At 36.1% G+C, this 18,262-nt stretch overlaps 1 protein-coding gene across 2 annotated transcripts in view; it reads left to right on the top strand.

The window, feature by feature from the left end:
- The window catches only part of LRPPRC (leucine rich pentatricopeptide repeat containing), a 104,420-nt gene that overhangs the window by 80,516 nt on the left and 5,642 nt on the right, over positions 1–18,262 (top strand). For both annotated transcript variants that reach the window (XM_033419163.2, XM_004265006.4), the window contains exons 30-34: positions 3,504–3,630; positions 9,496–9,584; positions 13,224–13,428; positions 15,483–15,622; positions 15,759–15,874. In XM_033419163.2, the coding sequence (XP_033275054.1) occupies positions 3,504–3,630; positions 9,496–9,584; positions 13,224–13,428; positions 15,483–15,622; positions 15,759–15,874 (677 nt within the window). The remainder of the gene's footprint in view (positions 1–3,503; positions 3,631–9,495; positions 9,585–13,223; positions 13,429–15,482; positions 15,623–15,758; positions 15,875–18,262) is intronic.

Genomic DNA, 18,262 nt, shown 5'->3' on the forward strand with positions numbered 1-18,262 from the left:
TTAAGTTAACAAAGACATTTTGGGACAATTGGGAAAATTTAAATATCGACTGAGTAGTGGGTCATTAAGGAATCACTCATTTTATTAGATACGATAACAGCATTATGATTTATAGGAAAATGTCCTTAAATTTTGAGATCTATAATGAAGTATTGAGAAATGGGGAAAAAAATCAAGATTTCTGTAATTTATTTTAAAGTACTTAAGCCATAAAAAATGGTTAAACAAATCTGGCAAAATGTTAATTATTAGGTGTAGGTGATGGGTACGTGGAGGGGGTTATTATACTATTCTTTATATTTTTCTGTACATTTGAAATTTTTCATAATAAAAACTAAAATAGTGCATTTTTCAAAAATTACACTTTGAAAATAGCATTATCATTAATTTTTTGGCAAGTGTATTTGTTACATATTTTTACGTGAAAGCAAAAAATGATTAGGGCATTAACCATCATACTAGTGTGTGTTAAGCTGTATCTTGAGGTTGAAGGCAGGTCATGAGCCCTGTTTCTTGCGTTTCTTCCCTTTCTTCAGCGGTAAACTTACCTGAAGGTATGCCTACCTCTATTGTGACTACTTTAAAATTTCTTTGACCATCTTGAGCCCTCTGATACAAGCTTGCCTATCACATTCTAGATGTTTTCATTTAGACTTCGTTGTACTCTCCCCAGATCATATATTACTTTTGTTTCCTTCATTTTTGTTAATTTTTCTTCATAGAATGCTACTGTTACCTTTAACTCCTCCAGTTTTTGTGTACATTTTCAAGTATGCTTTATGATAATTTAACCATTATGCAGCAGATTTTCTTTTCATTTTAGTATTGACAGTTTTGAGCTCCCTTCAGTAGGAAGTCATCAATTTAGAAATTTATAGAACCTTTTAATTTCTTTTTTTTAATATTGTACTTTTAATTTAATTTAATTAATTTATTTATTTTTGGCTGCGCTGGGTCTTCTCTGGTGCGCACTGGCTTTTCTCTAGTTGCGGCAAGCGGGGGCTACTCTTTGTTGTGGCACGCGGGCTTCTCGTTGCGGTGGCTTCTCTTGTTGCAGAGCACGGGCTCTAGGTGTGTGAGCTTCAGTAGTTGTGGCACGTGGGCTCAGTAGTTGTGGCTCGCCAGCTCTAGAGCGCAGGCTCAGTAGTTGTGGCACACGGGCTTAGTTGCTCTGTGGCATATGGGATTTTCCTGGACCAGGGATCGAACCCGTGTCCCCTGCATTGGCAGGCAGATTCTTAACCACTGCGCCACCAGGGAAGTCCGAACCCTTTAATTTCTTAACTAGAAATTTTGTGACACTGACATAAAGTGTCTGAAGGAGGAATTAAGTTAAGCTCTTAAGCTTGCTTAATACTGCAGAGTAACTTTATTCTTTCTGAGTCATTTTCCTTTGTTGCATATTCAGTCTATATATCCTTGAGTCTTTCACCATGTATTTCTTAAACCTAAATATAAAGTTCATTATTATCAATGCTATTTAAATATTCTAATGGAATTTTGATTTGATTGAAATGAATGTAAGGTTAGTGTATACTTCCTGTTTAAAGATTCCAAAGCTCCATATATTGCCTTTTTTTAATTGTTGTTTTTATTTAAGTAAAAACATTTTAACCAGCTAACTAAATGTAATGCAGTGTATATTATAAATGTAAAGATATACCCCTATTCTAGTTTTTTTTTAATTTTTAAAAAAAATAAATTTATTTAATTTATTTTTTTGGCTGTGTTGGGTCTTCATTGCTGCGCGCTGGTTTTATTTGCGGCGAGCGGGGACTACTCTTTGTCGCGGTGCACAGGCTTCTCATTGCAGTGGCTTCTCTTCTTGCAAGAGCATGGGCTCTAGGCACGCGGGCTTCAGTAGTTGTGGCTCGTGGGCTCTAGAGCGCAGGCTCAGTAGTGGTGCACAGGCTTAGTTGCTCTGTGGCATGTGGGATCTTCCTGGAACAGGGCTCGAACCCATGTCCCCTGCCTTGGCAGGCGGATTGTTAACCACTGTGCCACCAGGGAAGTCCCCTCTTCTAGTTTCAATATACAATTTACATTTATCTAGTTGGTTTCATTCTGTTAATTCTGCAGAGGTTTGAGTTACTTTTGTGTATATCTCAGAATTGAATGCTTGGCAAAATATGAATACTTTGAAAATTGAATTCAAGACTACAGTTTTAGAAAACCACTAGTAAGCTTTTCTAGATTATTTTGTTACCTTAAATATTCAAATTGTACTTACTGTGTATTTTCATTCAGCAAAGTAGTGAACTATTATATACGCTTGTTGGGATGTAGCCAATAGTTGCAGTACATCATAACGTCTAAGCTCTATTAAAAGGAAAATATATGCATTATGTACTGAATGATAGATTCTGTCTTTTCTTAGTTAACATACAAATATTAAGATCATAACCTTTTTCTCTTGTTTCTCTGAATTTAGCTTGAAAGTTAACTAAGTTTTTGATATTGTCACTTCAGTTTAATTGAAGGGCTAATTCAAACTCCCCTAACTTGTAATGTAAACACAAGCATAATTTCTGCTTGTTTAGAAACCTCCAAAGTAGCTCAGAATGTTCTTCTGAGCGTTAATATCATGTTCATTCCTATTTGTGTGTTCTGTATTTCTTTACATGGAGCTTTATATCCATAAAAGTTCTTATGTGATAGTTCAGTTATGCCCCTTCTTTATTGTGATGTGTTTATACACACCAGAGTGTGGATTGTAGTTTCAGTTGGATGTTTATAGCCAGGCAATTTTATTTCAGAAAAGTAAGTGACTGAAAAGTGTAGTTACTTCTCTTTTGGTAACATCTTTTCATTCACTGACAGTTATTGTGAACAAGTGAAATAAAACTGTTAATCAGTCAAACAAATGTTGCTTAGTTTACTTGTTAGATATCTGTATATTTGAAAATTGTATGTTTTTGTATAAGTCCTGTCGTAGCCAAATAATTTGATCTCCTAATTTTAGCATTACAGGCTATACTCACTGTAATGCTGTTGTGTTGGAATCTTAACCGCAGGAACCACCCACTTACAGATTCAAGATCGCTTTAAAGTGAATCTTTTGCTCCCCTCAATCTAAATTATACCCCTGGTTTATTTGGACTTTAACACACATTTTGCAATTTATTTTGAAACTGGAAACTGGGATCATCTTTTGATAAACAAATTCAGAAGAGCTCTTTTTCGTTTTTATTGGCATGAAAATAATTTATTGACTTTAGAGAGCTAGTATGAAAAATAATTTTAAAACGAAGCCCTTTCTGGTACCATCCATTTGGATTAAGTAGTAGTTTTCATAACTGTCACTTTGTTTTTTAAAGATTAGAAGAGTGATAACATCTGCTTGCTTGGTCAGTGTGTGTGTCTCTGTAGAGTGGTATAGTGAGTGAGTATTAAAAGAAGCAGAAATATGGGGGTTTCGGGCTTTGTTTTAGGGCTTTTCCCCCTCCTTTTTTGCCATTTCAGAATAATGTCATCTCATTTTTTGTTGTTTTTTTCCTTCATAGATGCATTTAATATTTTCCTGAAAGCAAAAAAGCAAAACGTTGTGTTCAATAGTGAAACTTATGCCAGTCTTATAAACTTACTGTTGATGAAGGATAATCCTACACAAGCAGTGCAAGTGAAAGATTTGTAAGTATTAGTTCATCTATTAAACCTCACACTTAAAAACAAATATCAACTATCATTAGGATTTTTCTGATACATTGTAGTAGCAGTTGCTTAATTGTCTTCAACTAGTCACAAAAATTATATGAAATGTTTTTCTAATTTTATGGGGGTTTTTAACCTACAAAAAATATAACTTTTATTAGCCCTGCACACTGCAGTATATTTTATTTTACCTTATGTAACGTCACAACTCATGTATTCTATTCATATATAGAAAAGTAGTTTTTTAAATCATATTCTGTTTCTTGTTCAGCAACTCGATCTGTGTACCTTTTATGGTGGAAGCAGCCTGATACATGAAGACATCAAGGGCTTTGAACTTAGGCAAGGGTTTGAATCTTACTTGAAAGCTCGTGGGAAAATTTCCTCCTATCTCTGAGCCTCAGTTTTTCTTCTGTAGAATGAGTAGATGATAATAAGTCTTACATTAATGATTTCTTCTAGCTATTGAAGGAGATAGAGTGAAGTAGAGAAAATATATGGTACTCAACACATTTTAAATACCTTTTCTCTTTCCCCTTCTTGTTTTGTAATCTGTTTAGTGGTATTGGTGTTAGTGGCGGTAGTGGTTTTGTCTCTGGCTAGTTCCCTAGAGTAAAATACTTTGTTAATCAGAACGAGAATACAGTTTTCTTCCCTGGTGTTGTGTCAGTTAACTGACTCTGTCGTCTTATCCCCAAGGAGTTACCTTCAAAGTTAAGTAATTAATCAGAAAGGGCCTAGAAAGGAGAAGATCAAGGTCACCTGCTCTGGAAGGTACACCTGTCCTGTTGATGAGTCAATAGCTTTATTTTCAATGGCAAAGGTCAACCTTTTCCTAGTATATTGTAAGTTTTGAAATAATCTCTCCTGGCTAACTTTTGGCCTTCAAAATTTTTAAGTCGCAGCACTTTTGGAATATTAGAATCCTGAATAGAAAATGGATGTTTGCCATTCTTGGAATTCACTGGAAAACCTGGCGTTAATATTAGTGTTATGTTAAAGTTATGCACCATAGGGCCGTGTTTACTGTTTATGTTTCAGTACATTTTGAAAAATACGTTGTGTATGACTGTACTTGTCTGTGGAAATATATCTGTATCTGTTGACATATACACACACACAGAGTATATATAATTCATATATATACATATAAGTACTATATATGTATGGATACACACATATACCATATATATCTATGATCTTGAATCACTTCTATGTCTTGATATAGGATGGTCACACTGAGACTTTTAAGTTCAGGTTTTTAATGCATTGTGTCTCATTTGTGTTTTTACTCAGTTGCTAATTAAATTATCTCTCTCTGGAATACTCAGTACATCCTCAATTAGTGACTTGGAAAATGTGACATTGAACAGCATCCTGTCATCTATAACCATTGAAGTCATCCAAGAGGTGCAGGTTTTTTCCTGCAGTTACTTTTCTTGGAAAATTATTATCTAAACACTGTCCACAATTATCAAAGGTGTTTTGAAACAACACTGATTTGGGAGGAAAGGGTGGCAGAAAAAAGAGAGGAACATTTTGTGTTGAGAATTGGGTATGATTAACTGAGGAGATGGAAGCAAAGAAGGAAATCTTTTTCAAGTCTTTTAGTCCTGAGGTTGGTCACAGAGACCTCTGAAATACTTCCCAAAAGTACAAATTATAATTCTTTCATTTTAATTGGGCTTGTTTTAGAATGGTGAGCCTCACATTCTGGTAGCATAAACAGATAACCCACCACCCACCCCAAAGGTTCTGACTCACCTGATCTGGTGTGGGGCCCAGGAATCTGCATTTTACTAAACACCCCAGGTGAGTCAAGGATCACGTCTTAAACATTTTGATCACATTACCATTATCAGTGAGCTGTACTACTGTAAGTATATGATATGTAAGTATATTATAGAGCATACTCCAAAAATAGCAGTTTTTTGGAGAATAAGATTTAAAAATAGAAACTTAAACATTTTCTTGTCTCACCCTAGAGCATTCACACAGTGTGCATACCTCTTGCTGGAGACCCCTGATCTAGAGTAGTTTTTCAAATTGCATTTATAACCTGTTAGTGGATCATGGACTCTCTTTAGTGGGGCAGAATCAACATCTTTTTTAGTTAAATAGAATAGAAAATATCAAAGCATTCCATGTAGTAGAGATATTTTGTGAACATTTGCTTTCAGTTATATGTGCATCTGTATATCAGTGCACTGGTATGTACCATAAAACATCGTTTCTTACTATGTCTGACTGAGAATCTTGATCAAACAAGTGTGAAAGCTGTTGACCTAGAAGATGGTTATAAGCACAGCCCTTCTATTTACACTTATGTCCACAACCTGTAAAATGTAGGTTTATCTTCTTTTCTTCCCTCCCTCTCTAGATGTTCATGAAACCTTTCTGTACTCCTGAGGTTACTTTTATCTTCCCCTGTGTTATCTTCCAGGAGTATTTTGTAGCTGCCTTCCCCATGTAGTTGTGTGGGCCCAAAGAGATTCCTAGATTCCAAGCTTTAGAATGCCCAGAGGCACTTAATCTGGGGATCTGTGCACATCCTTTTCTTTGAACCAATAAAACGTTGTATCTGACTATGAAGAATCGTATCTTGGGTTAGATCTACATTGGGTGCTTTTGAAAATAACTCTGGACTGGGAATTCAGAAGCGGAAGTTAGAGTTCCAATTCTCTGTTACTGGAGGAATGTCGTATAACTTCTCTGGATTTGTTTCCTGGTTCCAGCGTTGCCAGTGTTCCACTAGGTCATCTCTTCCCCTTCTGGCTCTGCATCAGTGATCAGAATGAAAAATAATTGTTGCTTTTTTTTTTTAGAGGCATCTTTATTGTAATATGGTGTGACCAAATGAGCTACTGTAGCAAGTGGTGGTACCCCCAGTATTATTCTGGCACTACTACTCTATTATTACGCTATAAATATACTCTATAAATAGCAGTCTGTTACAGTTACCTACGTGATGCCACCTGTTCAATCTTAAGAGCAGTTGTTTTCTCTGTGAACTAATGCAGTCTTTGCTTTTGCTGTACCTTTGCTGTCTCTAATGTATTGCAGATTCACATGACTACTAGTGAGATTTCTGCAGTTTAAGAAGGTTACTTAACCTTCCCAACAAGTAATGGAACCTCAAAAGTAACACATGCCTTTAAAATTTTTGAAAGAAAAAAAGAATGACTTTCTTTCATTTTTAGTTAGAATTCAACATTTCCTTGTGTTTCAAAATAAAAATTTAGGTATAGTGAATTCTTTCAATGGAGGGGAACTGCTTATTCATAGAGCAGTAATGGTTATGAATTGCTATTTTAAATCTCTGTTAACACTGAACTCTATTCTTAGGAAATTTGAGAATCATGTGGTGATTAGCTCTGCTTTATCTTTCAAGAATAGCACTTCATTTTCTCTTGTTCCTACTAGCTTCTTATTTTATTCTGTCTAAAAATAATGCTAAATTAATAACTGATGGTTTTTACTGGATTGGCCAGTTTTTGTTTTCCAAAGTAAGATAAATTCTAATCACTGCCTAATGTCCTATGTGCGTGTTATATAAGTACAATCCATAGACCAGTCATAGCTCTGAAATCTCTAATATGAACCTTTCCATGTGATACTATCTTCTTTGGTTAAGACAGAGTAATTTTTGCAGTTGATTGTAAGTTAAAAGATTGATACCCCTTCACTCTGCAATTTTTTTTTCCTTTATTTTAGCAGTTCTAAAAAAGAAAAGAAAATGTCTGGAATTCTGTGCTGTCCAGTCCAGTAGCCACTAGCCATAAGTGCCCACTTAAATTTAAATTATTAAAATTAAATATAATTAAGGTTTCCATTCCTCCATCACAGTAGCCAGGTAGCCACATGTAGCTGGTGGCTACCCTATTGGACAGCATGGGTAAAGAATATTCTCATTATCACAAGGAAGTTTGATTTGGCATCTCTGTACTAGATTTTTTTGCAAAAGGAAAGATCAAAATTATGATTCAGAAGTAAACTGCTCTTATTTTATTGTATGAATGAGTACACTGCAGAATCACCAGTACCTTCTGTAGTTTTTCTCCCTTTACCAGTTTGGAATATATTTTGGTTGTGATTGGTCAGTTTCTACATGTGTAATATATGTTCAGCATGTAATAGAACTGGGGAGAGTTTTCTTCCTATTTATCCTCACTTTCAAATATATATTGAATACACACCTTGAGATAGCAAGAGATTATTAAAAGAAAAATGTTCTGTGTTTTGAGATTTTCAAAAGGTTTGACAATCAAGTGTGATGTCAGAAGTTTTGTTACCTTATGGTTTTAATGAATTTTAGGTAATATTTTCAAGTAAATATGGTATAATACATGTAATAATGTTGGCATAAGAAATGAGCTTAATTTTAATAGTGTCTGCTTGTTTATTTAATCATGCTAAAGATTGAGAAAGTAAATCCTTTATTTTCTGCAGTTTATAGTCTCATGTATGAGTTTTTGACTTAAGAGCTTTGACAGATGGGATAAAGGAAAAAAGTCAAACTGAGCAGTGGGTGCTTTGGTGGGATTAAGAGGATCGTTGGGGGGATAAAAAAATCCTTCCCCCAGGAACAGTAGGGGGGAACCTCAGAGGCTGAAAGTGACTGAGAGGATGGGCACATCATGGTGTCTTTGGAGGATTTTCTTGGGATTGACGAGAGTAATTTAGCAGTGACCCTGCTTTTCTCGCAATCTGCTCAGCTTAGATGTTCATGTCGGTAGGCCGAGGTTGTTGGCAGCAAGATCATCACTGAGCTTGATAAGGCAAATGGCAGCAATTGCTTTTGCTCCTTTTGACCTGTGGAGATTTCCTAATTGGGAGATAAAGCCTAGGGGCATTAAGGATGCTGAAATTTCATCACAGGAGATATGCAAACAATGTAGCAAACAAATCATCTCTGGCTAGGGTTCTTCTTCTTTCTTTCTTTTTTTTTTTTTAAATTATGTAGGTTTTAGTCATAAGAAAAGCGAGTTTTTGCTCTTGAGTTTTAAAAAATTGGGGGGGTTTGGGCTTCCCTGGTAGCGCAGTGGTTGAGAGTCCGCCTGCCGATGCAGGGGACACGGGTTTGTGCCCGGTCCGGGAAGATCCCACATGCCGTAGAGCGGCTGGGCCCGTGAGCCATGGCCGCTGAGCCTGCGCGTCCGGAGCCTGTGGTCCGCTACGGGAGAGGCCACAACAGTGAGAGGCCCACGTACCGGGGGGAAAAAAAAAAAGTTGGGTTTCAAATTTAAGGCTGGGACAAGATTGTGTGAGATTTTACATTTTAATGTAGCAGTGGTTTTAGTTCTGCAGTATGTTCACCTTTAAAAATTGTATGTATCTAGATGACAGAAATTTGAAAATTAATCAGCCAAATGATATGGTGTTAGTAATATGCTTTAGTTTATATTTAAAATATAAAGTGCTGAAAATAAATGCTCATTTTTGTTGCCGAAAGAATAGTTTTACATTTTATAATTATGGTGAGTGTAGAAAAAAGAGGAAAAAGTATCCAGCTTAGGATACAGCAGAACAATGCAGGGCATGCAGTTATTTTAGTCATCTAATATGTCAGCATTCAAGAATCTGAACCGATTGTTTAAAAAAAATCTTGTACTTTGTTTCTTTTGTTGCTCATTTCCAACTTTGTCATCTGTCAGAATGCAAAAAAAAATTATCCTTCTATAACCATTGACAGGATAACACAAAAGCTGTCTCCAGGTCGATATTTTGCAGCAATATTTTTAACATATGAACAGTAGTTTTTATAATTTCACCTTGGTGCTCAACCATTTATTATCGTATCAGAAGCATGTCAGTAATTCCTTTCTAAATGTCTGCTTCTTTTAGCGCTGAGACCCACATCAAGGGCTTCACACTGAACGATGCTGCCAACAGCCGCCTCATCATAACGCAAGTTAGGCGGGATTATTTGAAAGGTATGTCACAATGCTTGACCTTTACGTCACATTAATGCCTCTGCAGATTTTTCTTGTAACGCCCTTCGAATACTTGGATAAAGGAGTCCATTTAGCAAATTACCTGCTTATCAAGAGCCTTTTGTGGTAGCTGAGAGACGTAAATTACTGTACATGCATTTATAATACAGCTTGAATATGAATGTACTTGTCATTTGACCACTTAGTCCAGTTTCCATTCCATTTAACACAAGATGGGTTTTCTTAAGATGAATCACAGCTCTTCAGACATGCAAAATTTGTGTTGCAGGAGGAGAGAAAGTACAGGCTTTCAAGTGCGTTAAAATTCACAGCACAAGTCATTTTGCTCTGGAAATTAACATACTTTAGAGCATCTGAAACAATTCCCAGCAGTTGTTTCTTGCATATTGTGTTGGTTGTATGTGAGTTAGCAAATGAGTTAAATTGAGTGTTAAATGTGTGGGATTGTGCACCAAGTGATTATAATATTGATTTTTAAAACTTAATCTAATACTTCTTTAATAGTTCGTAATGCCAACAGCAGTAAGATACAGTGTTTGTTTGGAGTTTCGAGTTTCGAGCTTTTGAATTAAGAGGATAACATCAGAAAAATGTGGAGATGACTTTGGGGAGGGTTGGGATGAGGCCATTTGTTTGGTAGAGGCTGTTTATGGGTTTGCAGAGGAATGGATTTGGATCGGATAGTCTTATGAACGAGCTCCCAAGGGGAAAAATGATGAATCTCTTAAATTTAGATAAGCATCTTTTCACATTTAATTTTACATTTGAATTTTAGTTGATACAGTAACACCATGGTTTTGCCGATACAACAAAAGACACTTAGGAACTCTTTAAGGAAGGTTGAAACAGCTCTTTAACCGTTAAATATGTTGCCTAGTTTTTTCCTCACTCTGTATATGCTCCTCACTTGCATGCTTATAAAATAATATCACATCTCTGAAAGTTGCTGTCTAATTGTGCAGCTTTAATGTTGCCTGTAATGCCTAGAGGTATTGGTCTTTGGATGTCTTCCTAACTGGTTAGGACTGAGTATGTAAGTGATCATTTCTGCCAATGCAGAATTGCTGCCTCAGTATTCTACAGGCAGGACCAGCCTGTTAGAGACAGCTTCAGTCATAATTGAGTGTTGTAGGGCTTGCTATTAAAACTTTAAAAGCTTTCATTTTCTTTGCAATAGAAGAGGCTTTTTGGCAAGTAGATATTTAAAAACAATTTTTTTCTACTTTTTGAAATTTTATTTTTTGGCCACGACACGCAGCATGTGGGATCTTAGTTCCCTGACCAGGGATCGAACCTGCGCCCCCTGCAGTGGAAGTGCAGAGTCTTAACCATTGGACCTCCAAGGAAGTCCCTGATAAACAATTTTAAAACATTGAAAAATTAAACTTGCTCCCATATAAATAAGTTCATTTTTATAAATGACATTTTGTAGACATGGAGATCAGAATAAAACACTTTTTTAATTTCAAGGAGTTAATTTTTGAGCTGAATCTAATCAGTGTTTAACTTGACTGCTATCCCACTTGTATGTTAGGTACCCTGTGAAGACAACAAGAAACTATGATATAATTTCACATCTGTTTTCAGCTGTTCACCTGGAGGTTGGTTGAGAGTAGAAGCTATGAACCCACCTCCCAGTGCCTCGCCACGGACTAACCTACTGTGGTCATTGTCAAGGACGGGAATGCTGTTGGCACTATCCACATCTCCTTATTTTGTTCCATGGCTGACTAGAGCTCCCAATTAAAAAATTCAGGTTGCTTTTTCTCAATTCCATCTAAAGCAGGAAGAAAAATAAAGCCAGTTCAAATGCTGTTCTGGAATATTAATAGCTGATACATCACACTGTTGCAGTATAATCAATATTACTAGTAAATTAGGTGACAGTGTGATAAGGACTCGGGGAGGGGTGTGGATGGATACTGCTTTTGGTGTCCCAAAGCAGTAAATCATGAACTGTCCAGAACTCCAGCCCTGTATGGGAATATGATTTCGGTTCCAAGGTCCCATGCTCCCTTTGGATAGACATAAAATGATCTCTTCTCCTCTATCCTCCACTCTTTCACACACACATGCACCCAAAGATGAAGGCTCTGGGGTGGTTAGATTCTTGGGTTGGTGTCTTAACAGTATGACCTTGGGGAAATTATTTAAATTATCTGTGCCTCAGTTTCCCACATATAAATTTGTTACTTACCTCAGAGGGTAGTTGTGAGTGTGACTGCTTAATACTGTGTCTGGCATGTAGTAAGTGCTCAACAAATGTAGTAAAAGCTCAGTAAATGCGCGTTACTATCATCACCATTGTTATCTTATTTTTGTTGCTATTTGATCCACTGGTGTGGGAAGATCCTCCTGGCTGACAATATTCTTGGCTAATAAAAATATTCCATATTATCTGTGTATGACCACCAGTTAAGATTTTATCAAGTTTATTTTCTATAGATAATATTATTAAAGTAGTATAAATAACATTTTTTGTTTCCTGTATGTTCGTGTGTATTTATAAAATTTTATTGAATATGCCTTCTAAACTGCCTATTTTCCCTTTTCCCCATTTGAGAATCACTGGTTTAGAATGTAGATTTGGAGTAATAATAAATTGTTTATTCAGTAATAAATACTTAAATTCATGATGTCTTTTACTGTATCACTTTTAATAGAGTGTTTATTACCCTTTCCCCATTCTTCTGTTAAAGATAGACTGTTATTTGGAAAGCTGCTTTGAGGGTCTTAGTTTTGTGTAGGTTACACTGCTTTAATTTCTATAGAGCCATGAAGTTTTCTTTGGTAGCAGTGATTGTTGTGCTAAGTATTGCAATTTCCCTGCAGTCCATCATTTTATTTAATATAATGATTTTGCTACCCTGGCACTTAAATCAGTAAATCAGAAGGATATTCCATATTTATCCATAATCACATACTTGTAAGTATGATAGTTTAAAAAAAAAAAAAAGAAAGAAACTCCTGAGGGGTTTCTCCCTGGGAATCTGGTGAGCTTTATTTTCTCCGAAAAATCAGTGTAAGAAAATATCTGCAAGATATGTAATCGTGTAAAATAAATTTGTTAGTGTGTAAGTTGAGTGTTCCAGTTTGGCTGCTCTTCTTGTATGATCAGTCCTTTTTGGATTAGAAAGCGACATTGTTTTCAAGAAAGAATCTTTGCGGTATTAGAAGATTTTGATAATCATGAATCTTTTGAGTGTAGTAAAATCTGGGAAAGTATGAATGTGGGTAGAGGTTACATATTTTTGGAAGGCCTTTAATTTTTAAAATTTTTCCTTATTTATATTTCTCTGAACTTGTCAACTTCTTTGAAATTAGTCACTAAATGTTATCCCTGAATGGAATCCACATTCTGTCAGTAACATCTGCATTTTCTCTGTAACTTAAAGAAGAAATTTCTCTGGTCTCTGATATCTTACAGTCAAATAAATCTTTATTTTTTTTTTTAGGTTTCTCATAAAGTATTAATATTTTCTGTAATATAGAATAAATTATTCATAGCTTTTTGTGTATAGTCATTTTGTGCTCATGTTTAAAAGCTAGTTTTCAAAACACATTAAAGTCAGTACGGTTCATATACAAAAAGCTCTGTCACCTGCTCTTCTATTGTAGACGCTCTAACAACACTAAAAACAGCCTTGGATCTGGAGCAGATACCTTCTAGGATAGCAGTGACCCGCCTTATTCAGACATGTGCCTTGAAGGGTGATACAGAAAGCATACAAGACATTCAGAAGTTGGTAAATGGACTCGAAGATTCAATTGGACTTTCCCGTATGGTTTTCATCAATAACATTGCTTTGGCACAAATAAAGAAGTGAGTATTTTCGAGCTTTCTTTTTCTCCATTGGATACTGGAAGGAACGTTATCTCAAATCCCACCTTTTGTAAAACTAGGGTATTAGAAGCCGTATCAACTACAGAGGAAGTATCGATGCCAGTTGCTGATTATTCTGTAGCTATCAGGGAATAATTATATGTTAACAAAATATGTTTTAGCTTTAAATTAAATCTTAAATCAACATTTATCAAAATTTTCAAATTCATGAAACTTGCTTCACGGTTGGTAACTTTTCTCATTCATACATTCCAGGCCCTTATTGAAACACTTGGTTGCAAAAGTGAAAAATAAGTTCATTTGAATGTTAGCAACACTTGAAGGTGACACTCTACCAGTACATAGTGAAATGGAAGGCCTAGCAAGCTTGTTAAAAATACACATTTCCATCTTCTCCTACCCATCCACCCGTGTCAACACACATCCACACAAAGGGAGGTATTTAGAGATGATTCTCATACCACCATTTCTAGATTCCTTGTTGAGGATCACTACTGTAGAAGTAAATAAGAACTTGATTTTTATTAACCTCACTAGCAAAGTTAAAGATTCATGGGGGTAATAATGGAATTGACATTTTTCATGCTTTTAGGAAAAAATGTTCTTTAGCAGTTAATCCTACATACATTTAATGGGTTGTGATACGAAAATGTCATGTTGGTTTTTACAGGGCTTTTTGTTCCTCTTTCTTTGGGCAGAGAAGAGGTTTTGTTTTGTTTTTCACCCTTTTAAAACTATTTCCCCAAATAGAACTTTAAACTTTTCCTTTAATAAGAAAATGTGATTATTTTAAGTTAGAAGATCCAAAAAATTATCCAAGTCTTTGTTGCTGCACACGGGCTTTCTCTAGTGTGGCAAGCAGGGGCTACTTAGTTGCTGTGCGCAGGCTTCTCATTGCGGTGGCTTCTCTTGTTGCAGAGCATGGGCTCTAGGCGCACGGGCTTCAGTAGTTGTGGCACGCGGGCTTCAGTAGTTGTGGCTCACAGGCTGTAGAGCACAGGCTTAGTAGTTGTGGCGAACGGGCTTAGTTGCTCGGCGGCATGTGGGATCTTCCCGGCCCAGGGCTCGAACCCATGTCCCCTGCATTGGCAGGCAGATTCTTAACCACTGCGCCACCAGGAAGCCCCTGGATGAAATTTTAAATGTTACCATATAAACAGAGTTTTATATGAGGCCGAGAATATGTTTTTATTCACTATTAAATAATTCTCTAACTAAAACCCATAAGAAAACTTTATTGTAATGGTGTACTCATTTTTAGAGAATTCTTGTTTCAGGTAATAATTCCAACATAAAATTGATTATTTGGATTTCGAGTGCCATATCATAACTGTAAAGTATCAATTAAAGAGCATCTTAACCAAAAAGATAGTCATAAAGATAATTTTTTATCATAACTTGCTACATAAGGCCATGTAATTAATTTTTTAAAATAAAAAGTGTGAAGATACTTTTTTCTGAGAATTTTAGTATAAATTGAATATTTTTCAAATGTTATGTATTACCTGACAAAAACAAATTGTAGTGATTGTGGGTTGAGAGACATGAAAATATACCTTTTGAAGACATCATCAGCATTTTTAAGAATCCTAAGATGTAATACATTATCTTTACTTCATGCACTAGTGACCAGTTGCAGATTATAATGCCAGAGTTATATAGCATTTAAACAAGTTTTCATTTTACATTCCAAACAGCTGCAGAATCAAGTCTTTGAGATACAATAATTTTTTAAGTTATTGTCTTTAATTCTTCTCTATATAGTTGTTTGATCTTGTCTCTAGAGCAGTTTTTTAAAATAAGCAGCTACTTCAGTTACTGTAGCATAAAGCACCCAGTGATTGCTTGTGCCACCTAAATGTGATTGGGTTCAACTTGCATAGTGTTTTTTATCTGGTTAATTGTAAATATATTTCCTTTTTTTCCTAAAGTGCTTGCATGTGTGAATCCCAAAGTACTCATACTGAAACTGCCTGCAATATTAATACTAAAAGCAAATATTTCCTTATAATTTATTTTACTTACTTTTACAGTAGTAACATAGATGGTGCAATAGAAAACATTGAAAATATGCTTACTTCAGGGAACCAAACCATGGAACTTCAGTACTTTGGCTTGGCATACTTATTCCGAAAAGTCATAGAGGAACGGTTGGAACCAGCACTTGAAAAGAGTAAGTTAGCTGTTCTAGCCAGAGAACACAGAAGCACTTTTTCTCTCTAGTGAGTCTGGACTGACTTTCTTTGGTGGATGAGTTAGTTATACCACTGTTTAAATGAAAGATTTTTCTTACCTGTCATTTTTTTCAGTAAGCATCATGGCGGAGAGATTGGCCAATCAGTTTGCAATTTACAAACCTGTCACCGATCTTTTCCTTCAGCTTGTGGATGCAGGCAAGGTGGATGATGCCAGAGCTCTCCTACAGGTAATGACCCACCACACATGGAGCAGTGGGGCTTGTGGCTTGTGAGAAGTCAGTTAAGAAATTACTAGACTTAGGTGTGTGGTAGAATACCGGAAATGAAGTGTGGTGCTGCCTGCACATTTAAATTTGAACGTGAATCAAGGTTACATGACAGGGACTGGATTGTAAGTTACAGGTTGCTGGTTTTAAAGATGCCAAATCAGACTAGAAATGTCTTTAGATTTAAGTGGGGGTGGGGGAAGACATGTTTTGCCAAAATGATTTAAAGACAAATGTTTCTGTGCAGATAGGTAATGCAAAACAATTCCTTTGATTTCCTAGTTTAATTTCTCTAACGCTGCTCTATAAATACTGTGCATCACCATGGCAACACAGTTTGCAAACAAAAAGTAGGAAATGTTTGCTTTTCAAGTACAGCTTCTCTTGAATACTCAAACATTCTCAGTGCCTTATTCAAGATTTATTAAGAATTTGCTTTCTATTCACTTGTGTGTCACAGACACATTAAATGACAAATGCAGGTCTCTGTGGCCCGCACTCTCTGTTAAATTAGCAATCTTCAGGGAAGGAGACAACTGCATTCATGCCATTTTAACAGCACTAAATATAAAGCAGCGCGCCACCAGTGGGTGATCGTAGCTGCCACTGTTAATGTACACAAACAGGCACCGCCGGGGAGCCCCTTCCCAGCAGGTGGCAGTCAAACAGTCACCGTGATCCCGCCAACGGCTGTGTTTGTATAGACTCCCTGTGTCAAATTGAGGCCTGGGACCAATTTCTGGTAGTAAATAGTATTATATTCACTTAACGTTTTTGCAAGCTGCAGCACCTCTTAAGTAGTAGCTAGGGAAGGTAAAACTGTACTCATTTGCTGGAACTCTGCTTTTGATCCTTAAAGTTCATCTAGTTTGACAGTAGAATCCAAGTCATTTTTAAAAGGAATTCCTGAGAAATTTCTCTGTGTTAACATTTTTGTAAAACGTGTAAATTGGCACTGCCTCTAAGGCTTTTTTACTTTTGTTCCTGGAGAGAGAGAAATGCTAGTTAGTTGAGAATTTTCTTGATTGGTTTGGTATGTTTACCTTTTTTTTTCCTTAAAAAAAATTTTTGTTTTAAACAGAAAAGGCAATTTATGATGGGGATTTCAGGAATCTTTTCATTGTTTTGTTGCCTTTAGTATTACAAGTTTTATCTTGAAAAGAATAAATTCTAATGCTTTATGTTTGTGTGTACATACCTAAGTGTACCCACTCAGGGTATATGCATGTCTAGCTGGACGTGTGATAGTATTCATTCAGCTTTAACACATCATTGTGATAGCTCCTTAGGAAGTCACACTTGATATTTCATTTACCAGCTTGTTGATCAAGGCTCTTCCTAGCGAGCAGTCCAGAGTGGGAGACAGTGGGGATGTGGCAGCCGCCTTCAGAGCTGCATGTACCCACAGTGGCCTGTCTAGGGCTCTTGGCAACAGCCGAGCGTTGCTGCAACAGCTGTCTTTTCATTTTTATCCCTTCAGTAGACTGAGGTTTCAGATGATAAACCCTTTACCCATTCTTTACCTGCTTGTCAAACAGTAAAAGATTATTCTTGCTGTAGTGAAGAATACTTTATTCACAGATGTCGAAAGCATCAGTTTATAGTGTAAATGTTCTGTGTGTCCCCAAAAGTTCTTTTTATACTAGTCATTTTAGTATTGACAGTGTTTTAAAGCTTTGAAAGAGCAATGTGCTTTTAGAAACTTAAGAGAATGACATCTGTGATGAGTGTAAACTAAAATAATGTCTTGCCATATTTGATTTTACTATAGCATCTAAGATGGGATAGACACTTGATTTATCTGGTCTGTCATATAAACTTTTTTTTTTTTTTTTTGAGTTTAACTTTTGTCTCTTTCTCAAGCACTGGCTGTCTATCGCAATGAAAGCCTTTTATAAAATAGAGAGATTGAAATCAGTCCTTTTGTATGCGTAAGTGTAGGTAATTATACTTTAAAGAGAACTTGCTTTGTACATTTTAATTTTTATAAAGAAACGAGCAGTTATCTCCCTGACACCTTATTAAATGTATAATTAACCTTATGATCCCTAGCTCACTTGTGAATGCTTGGCAGTATAATTGGAGGGGAATAGTGTTTCTTTTTTCCCTCTTTCTTTGCAGTCCTAAACCTCATTCTGTGGTTGTGGAAGCGTTGGTTGAATTTTTCCCTTTGCTTTTTAAACAGACCTTATACTTGCAGCGCCAAGGACAACATGCATGAAAGCCTGGCCTAGCTTGCACTTGGTTTTCTTTTTTCTTGCCTTAAAAAACATTGGTCGACTGTTAGACCTTCCTGTTGGTAATGATACATTACTGTATTATTGTGAACTTTCTTAACTGGAAATATTC

This window comes from Orcinus orca, chromosome 13 (assembly GCF_937001465.1).
Source record: "Orcinus orca chromosome 13, mOrcOrc1.1, whole genome shotgun sequence".
NCBI lineage: Eukaryota > Metazoa > Chordata > Mammalia > Artiodactyla > Delphinidae > Orcinus > Orcinus orca.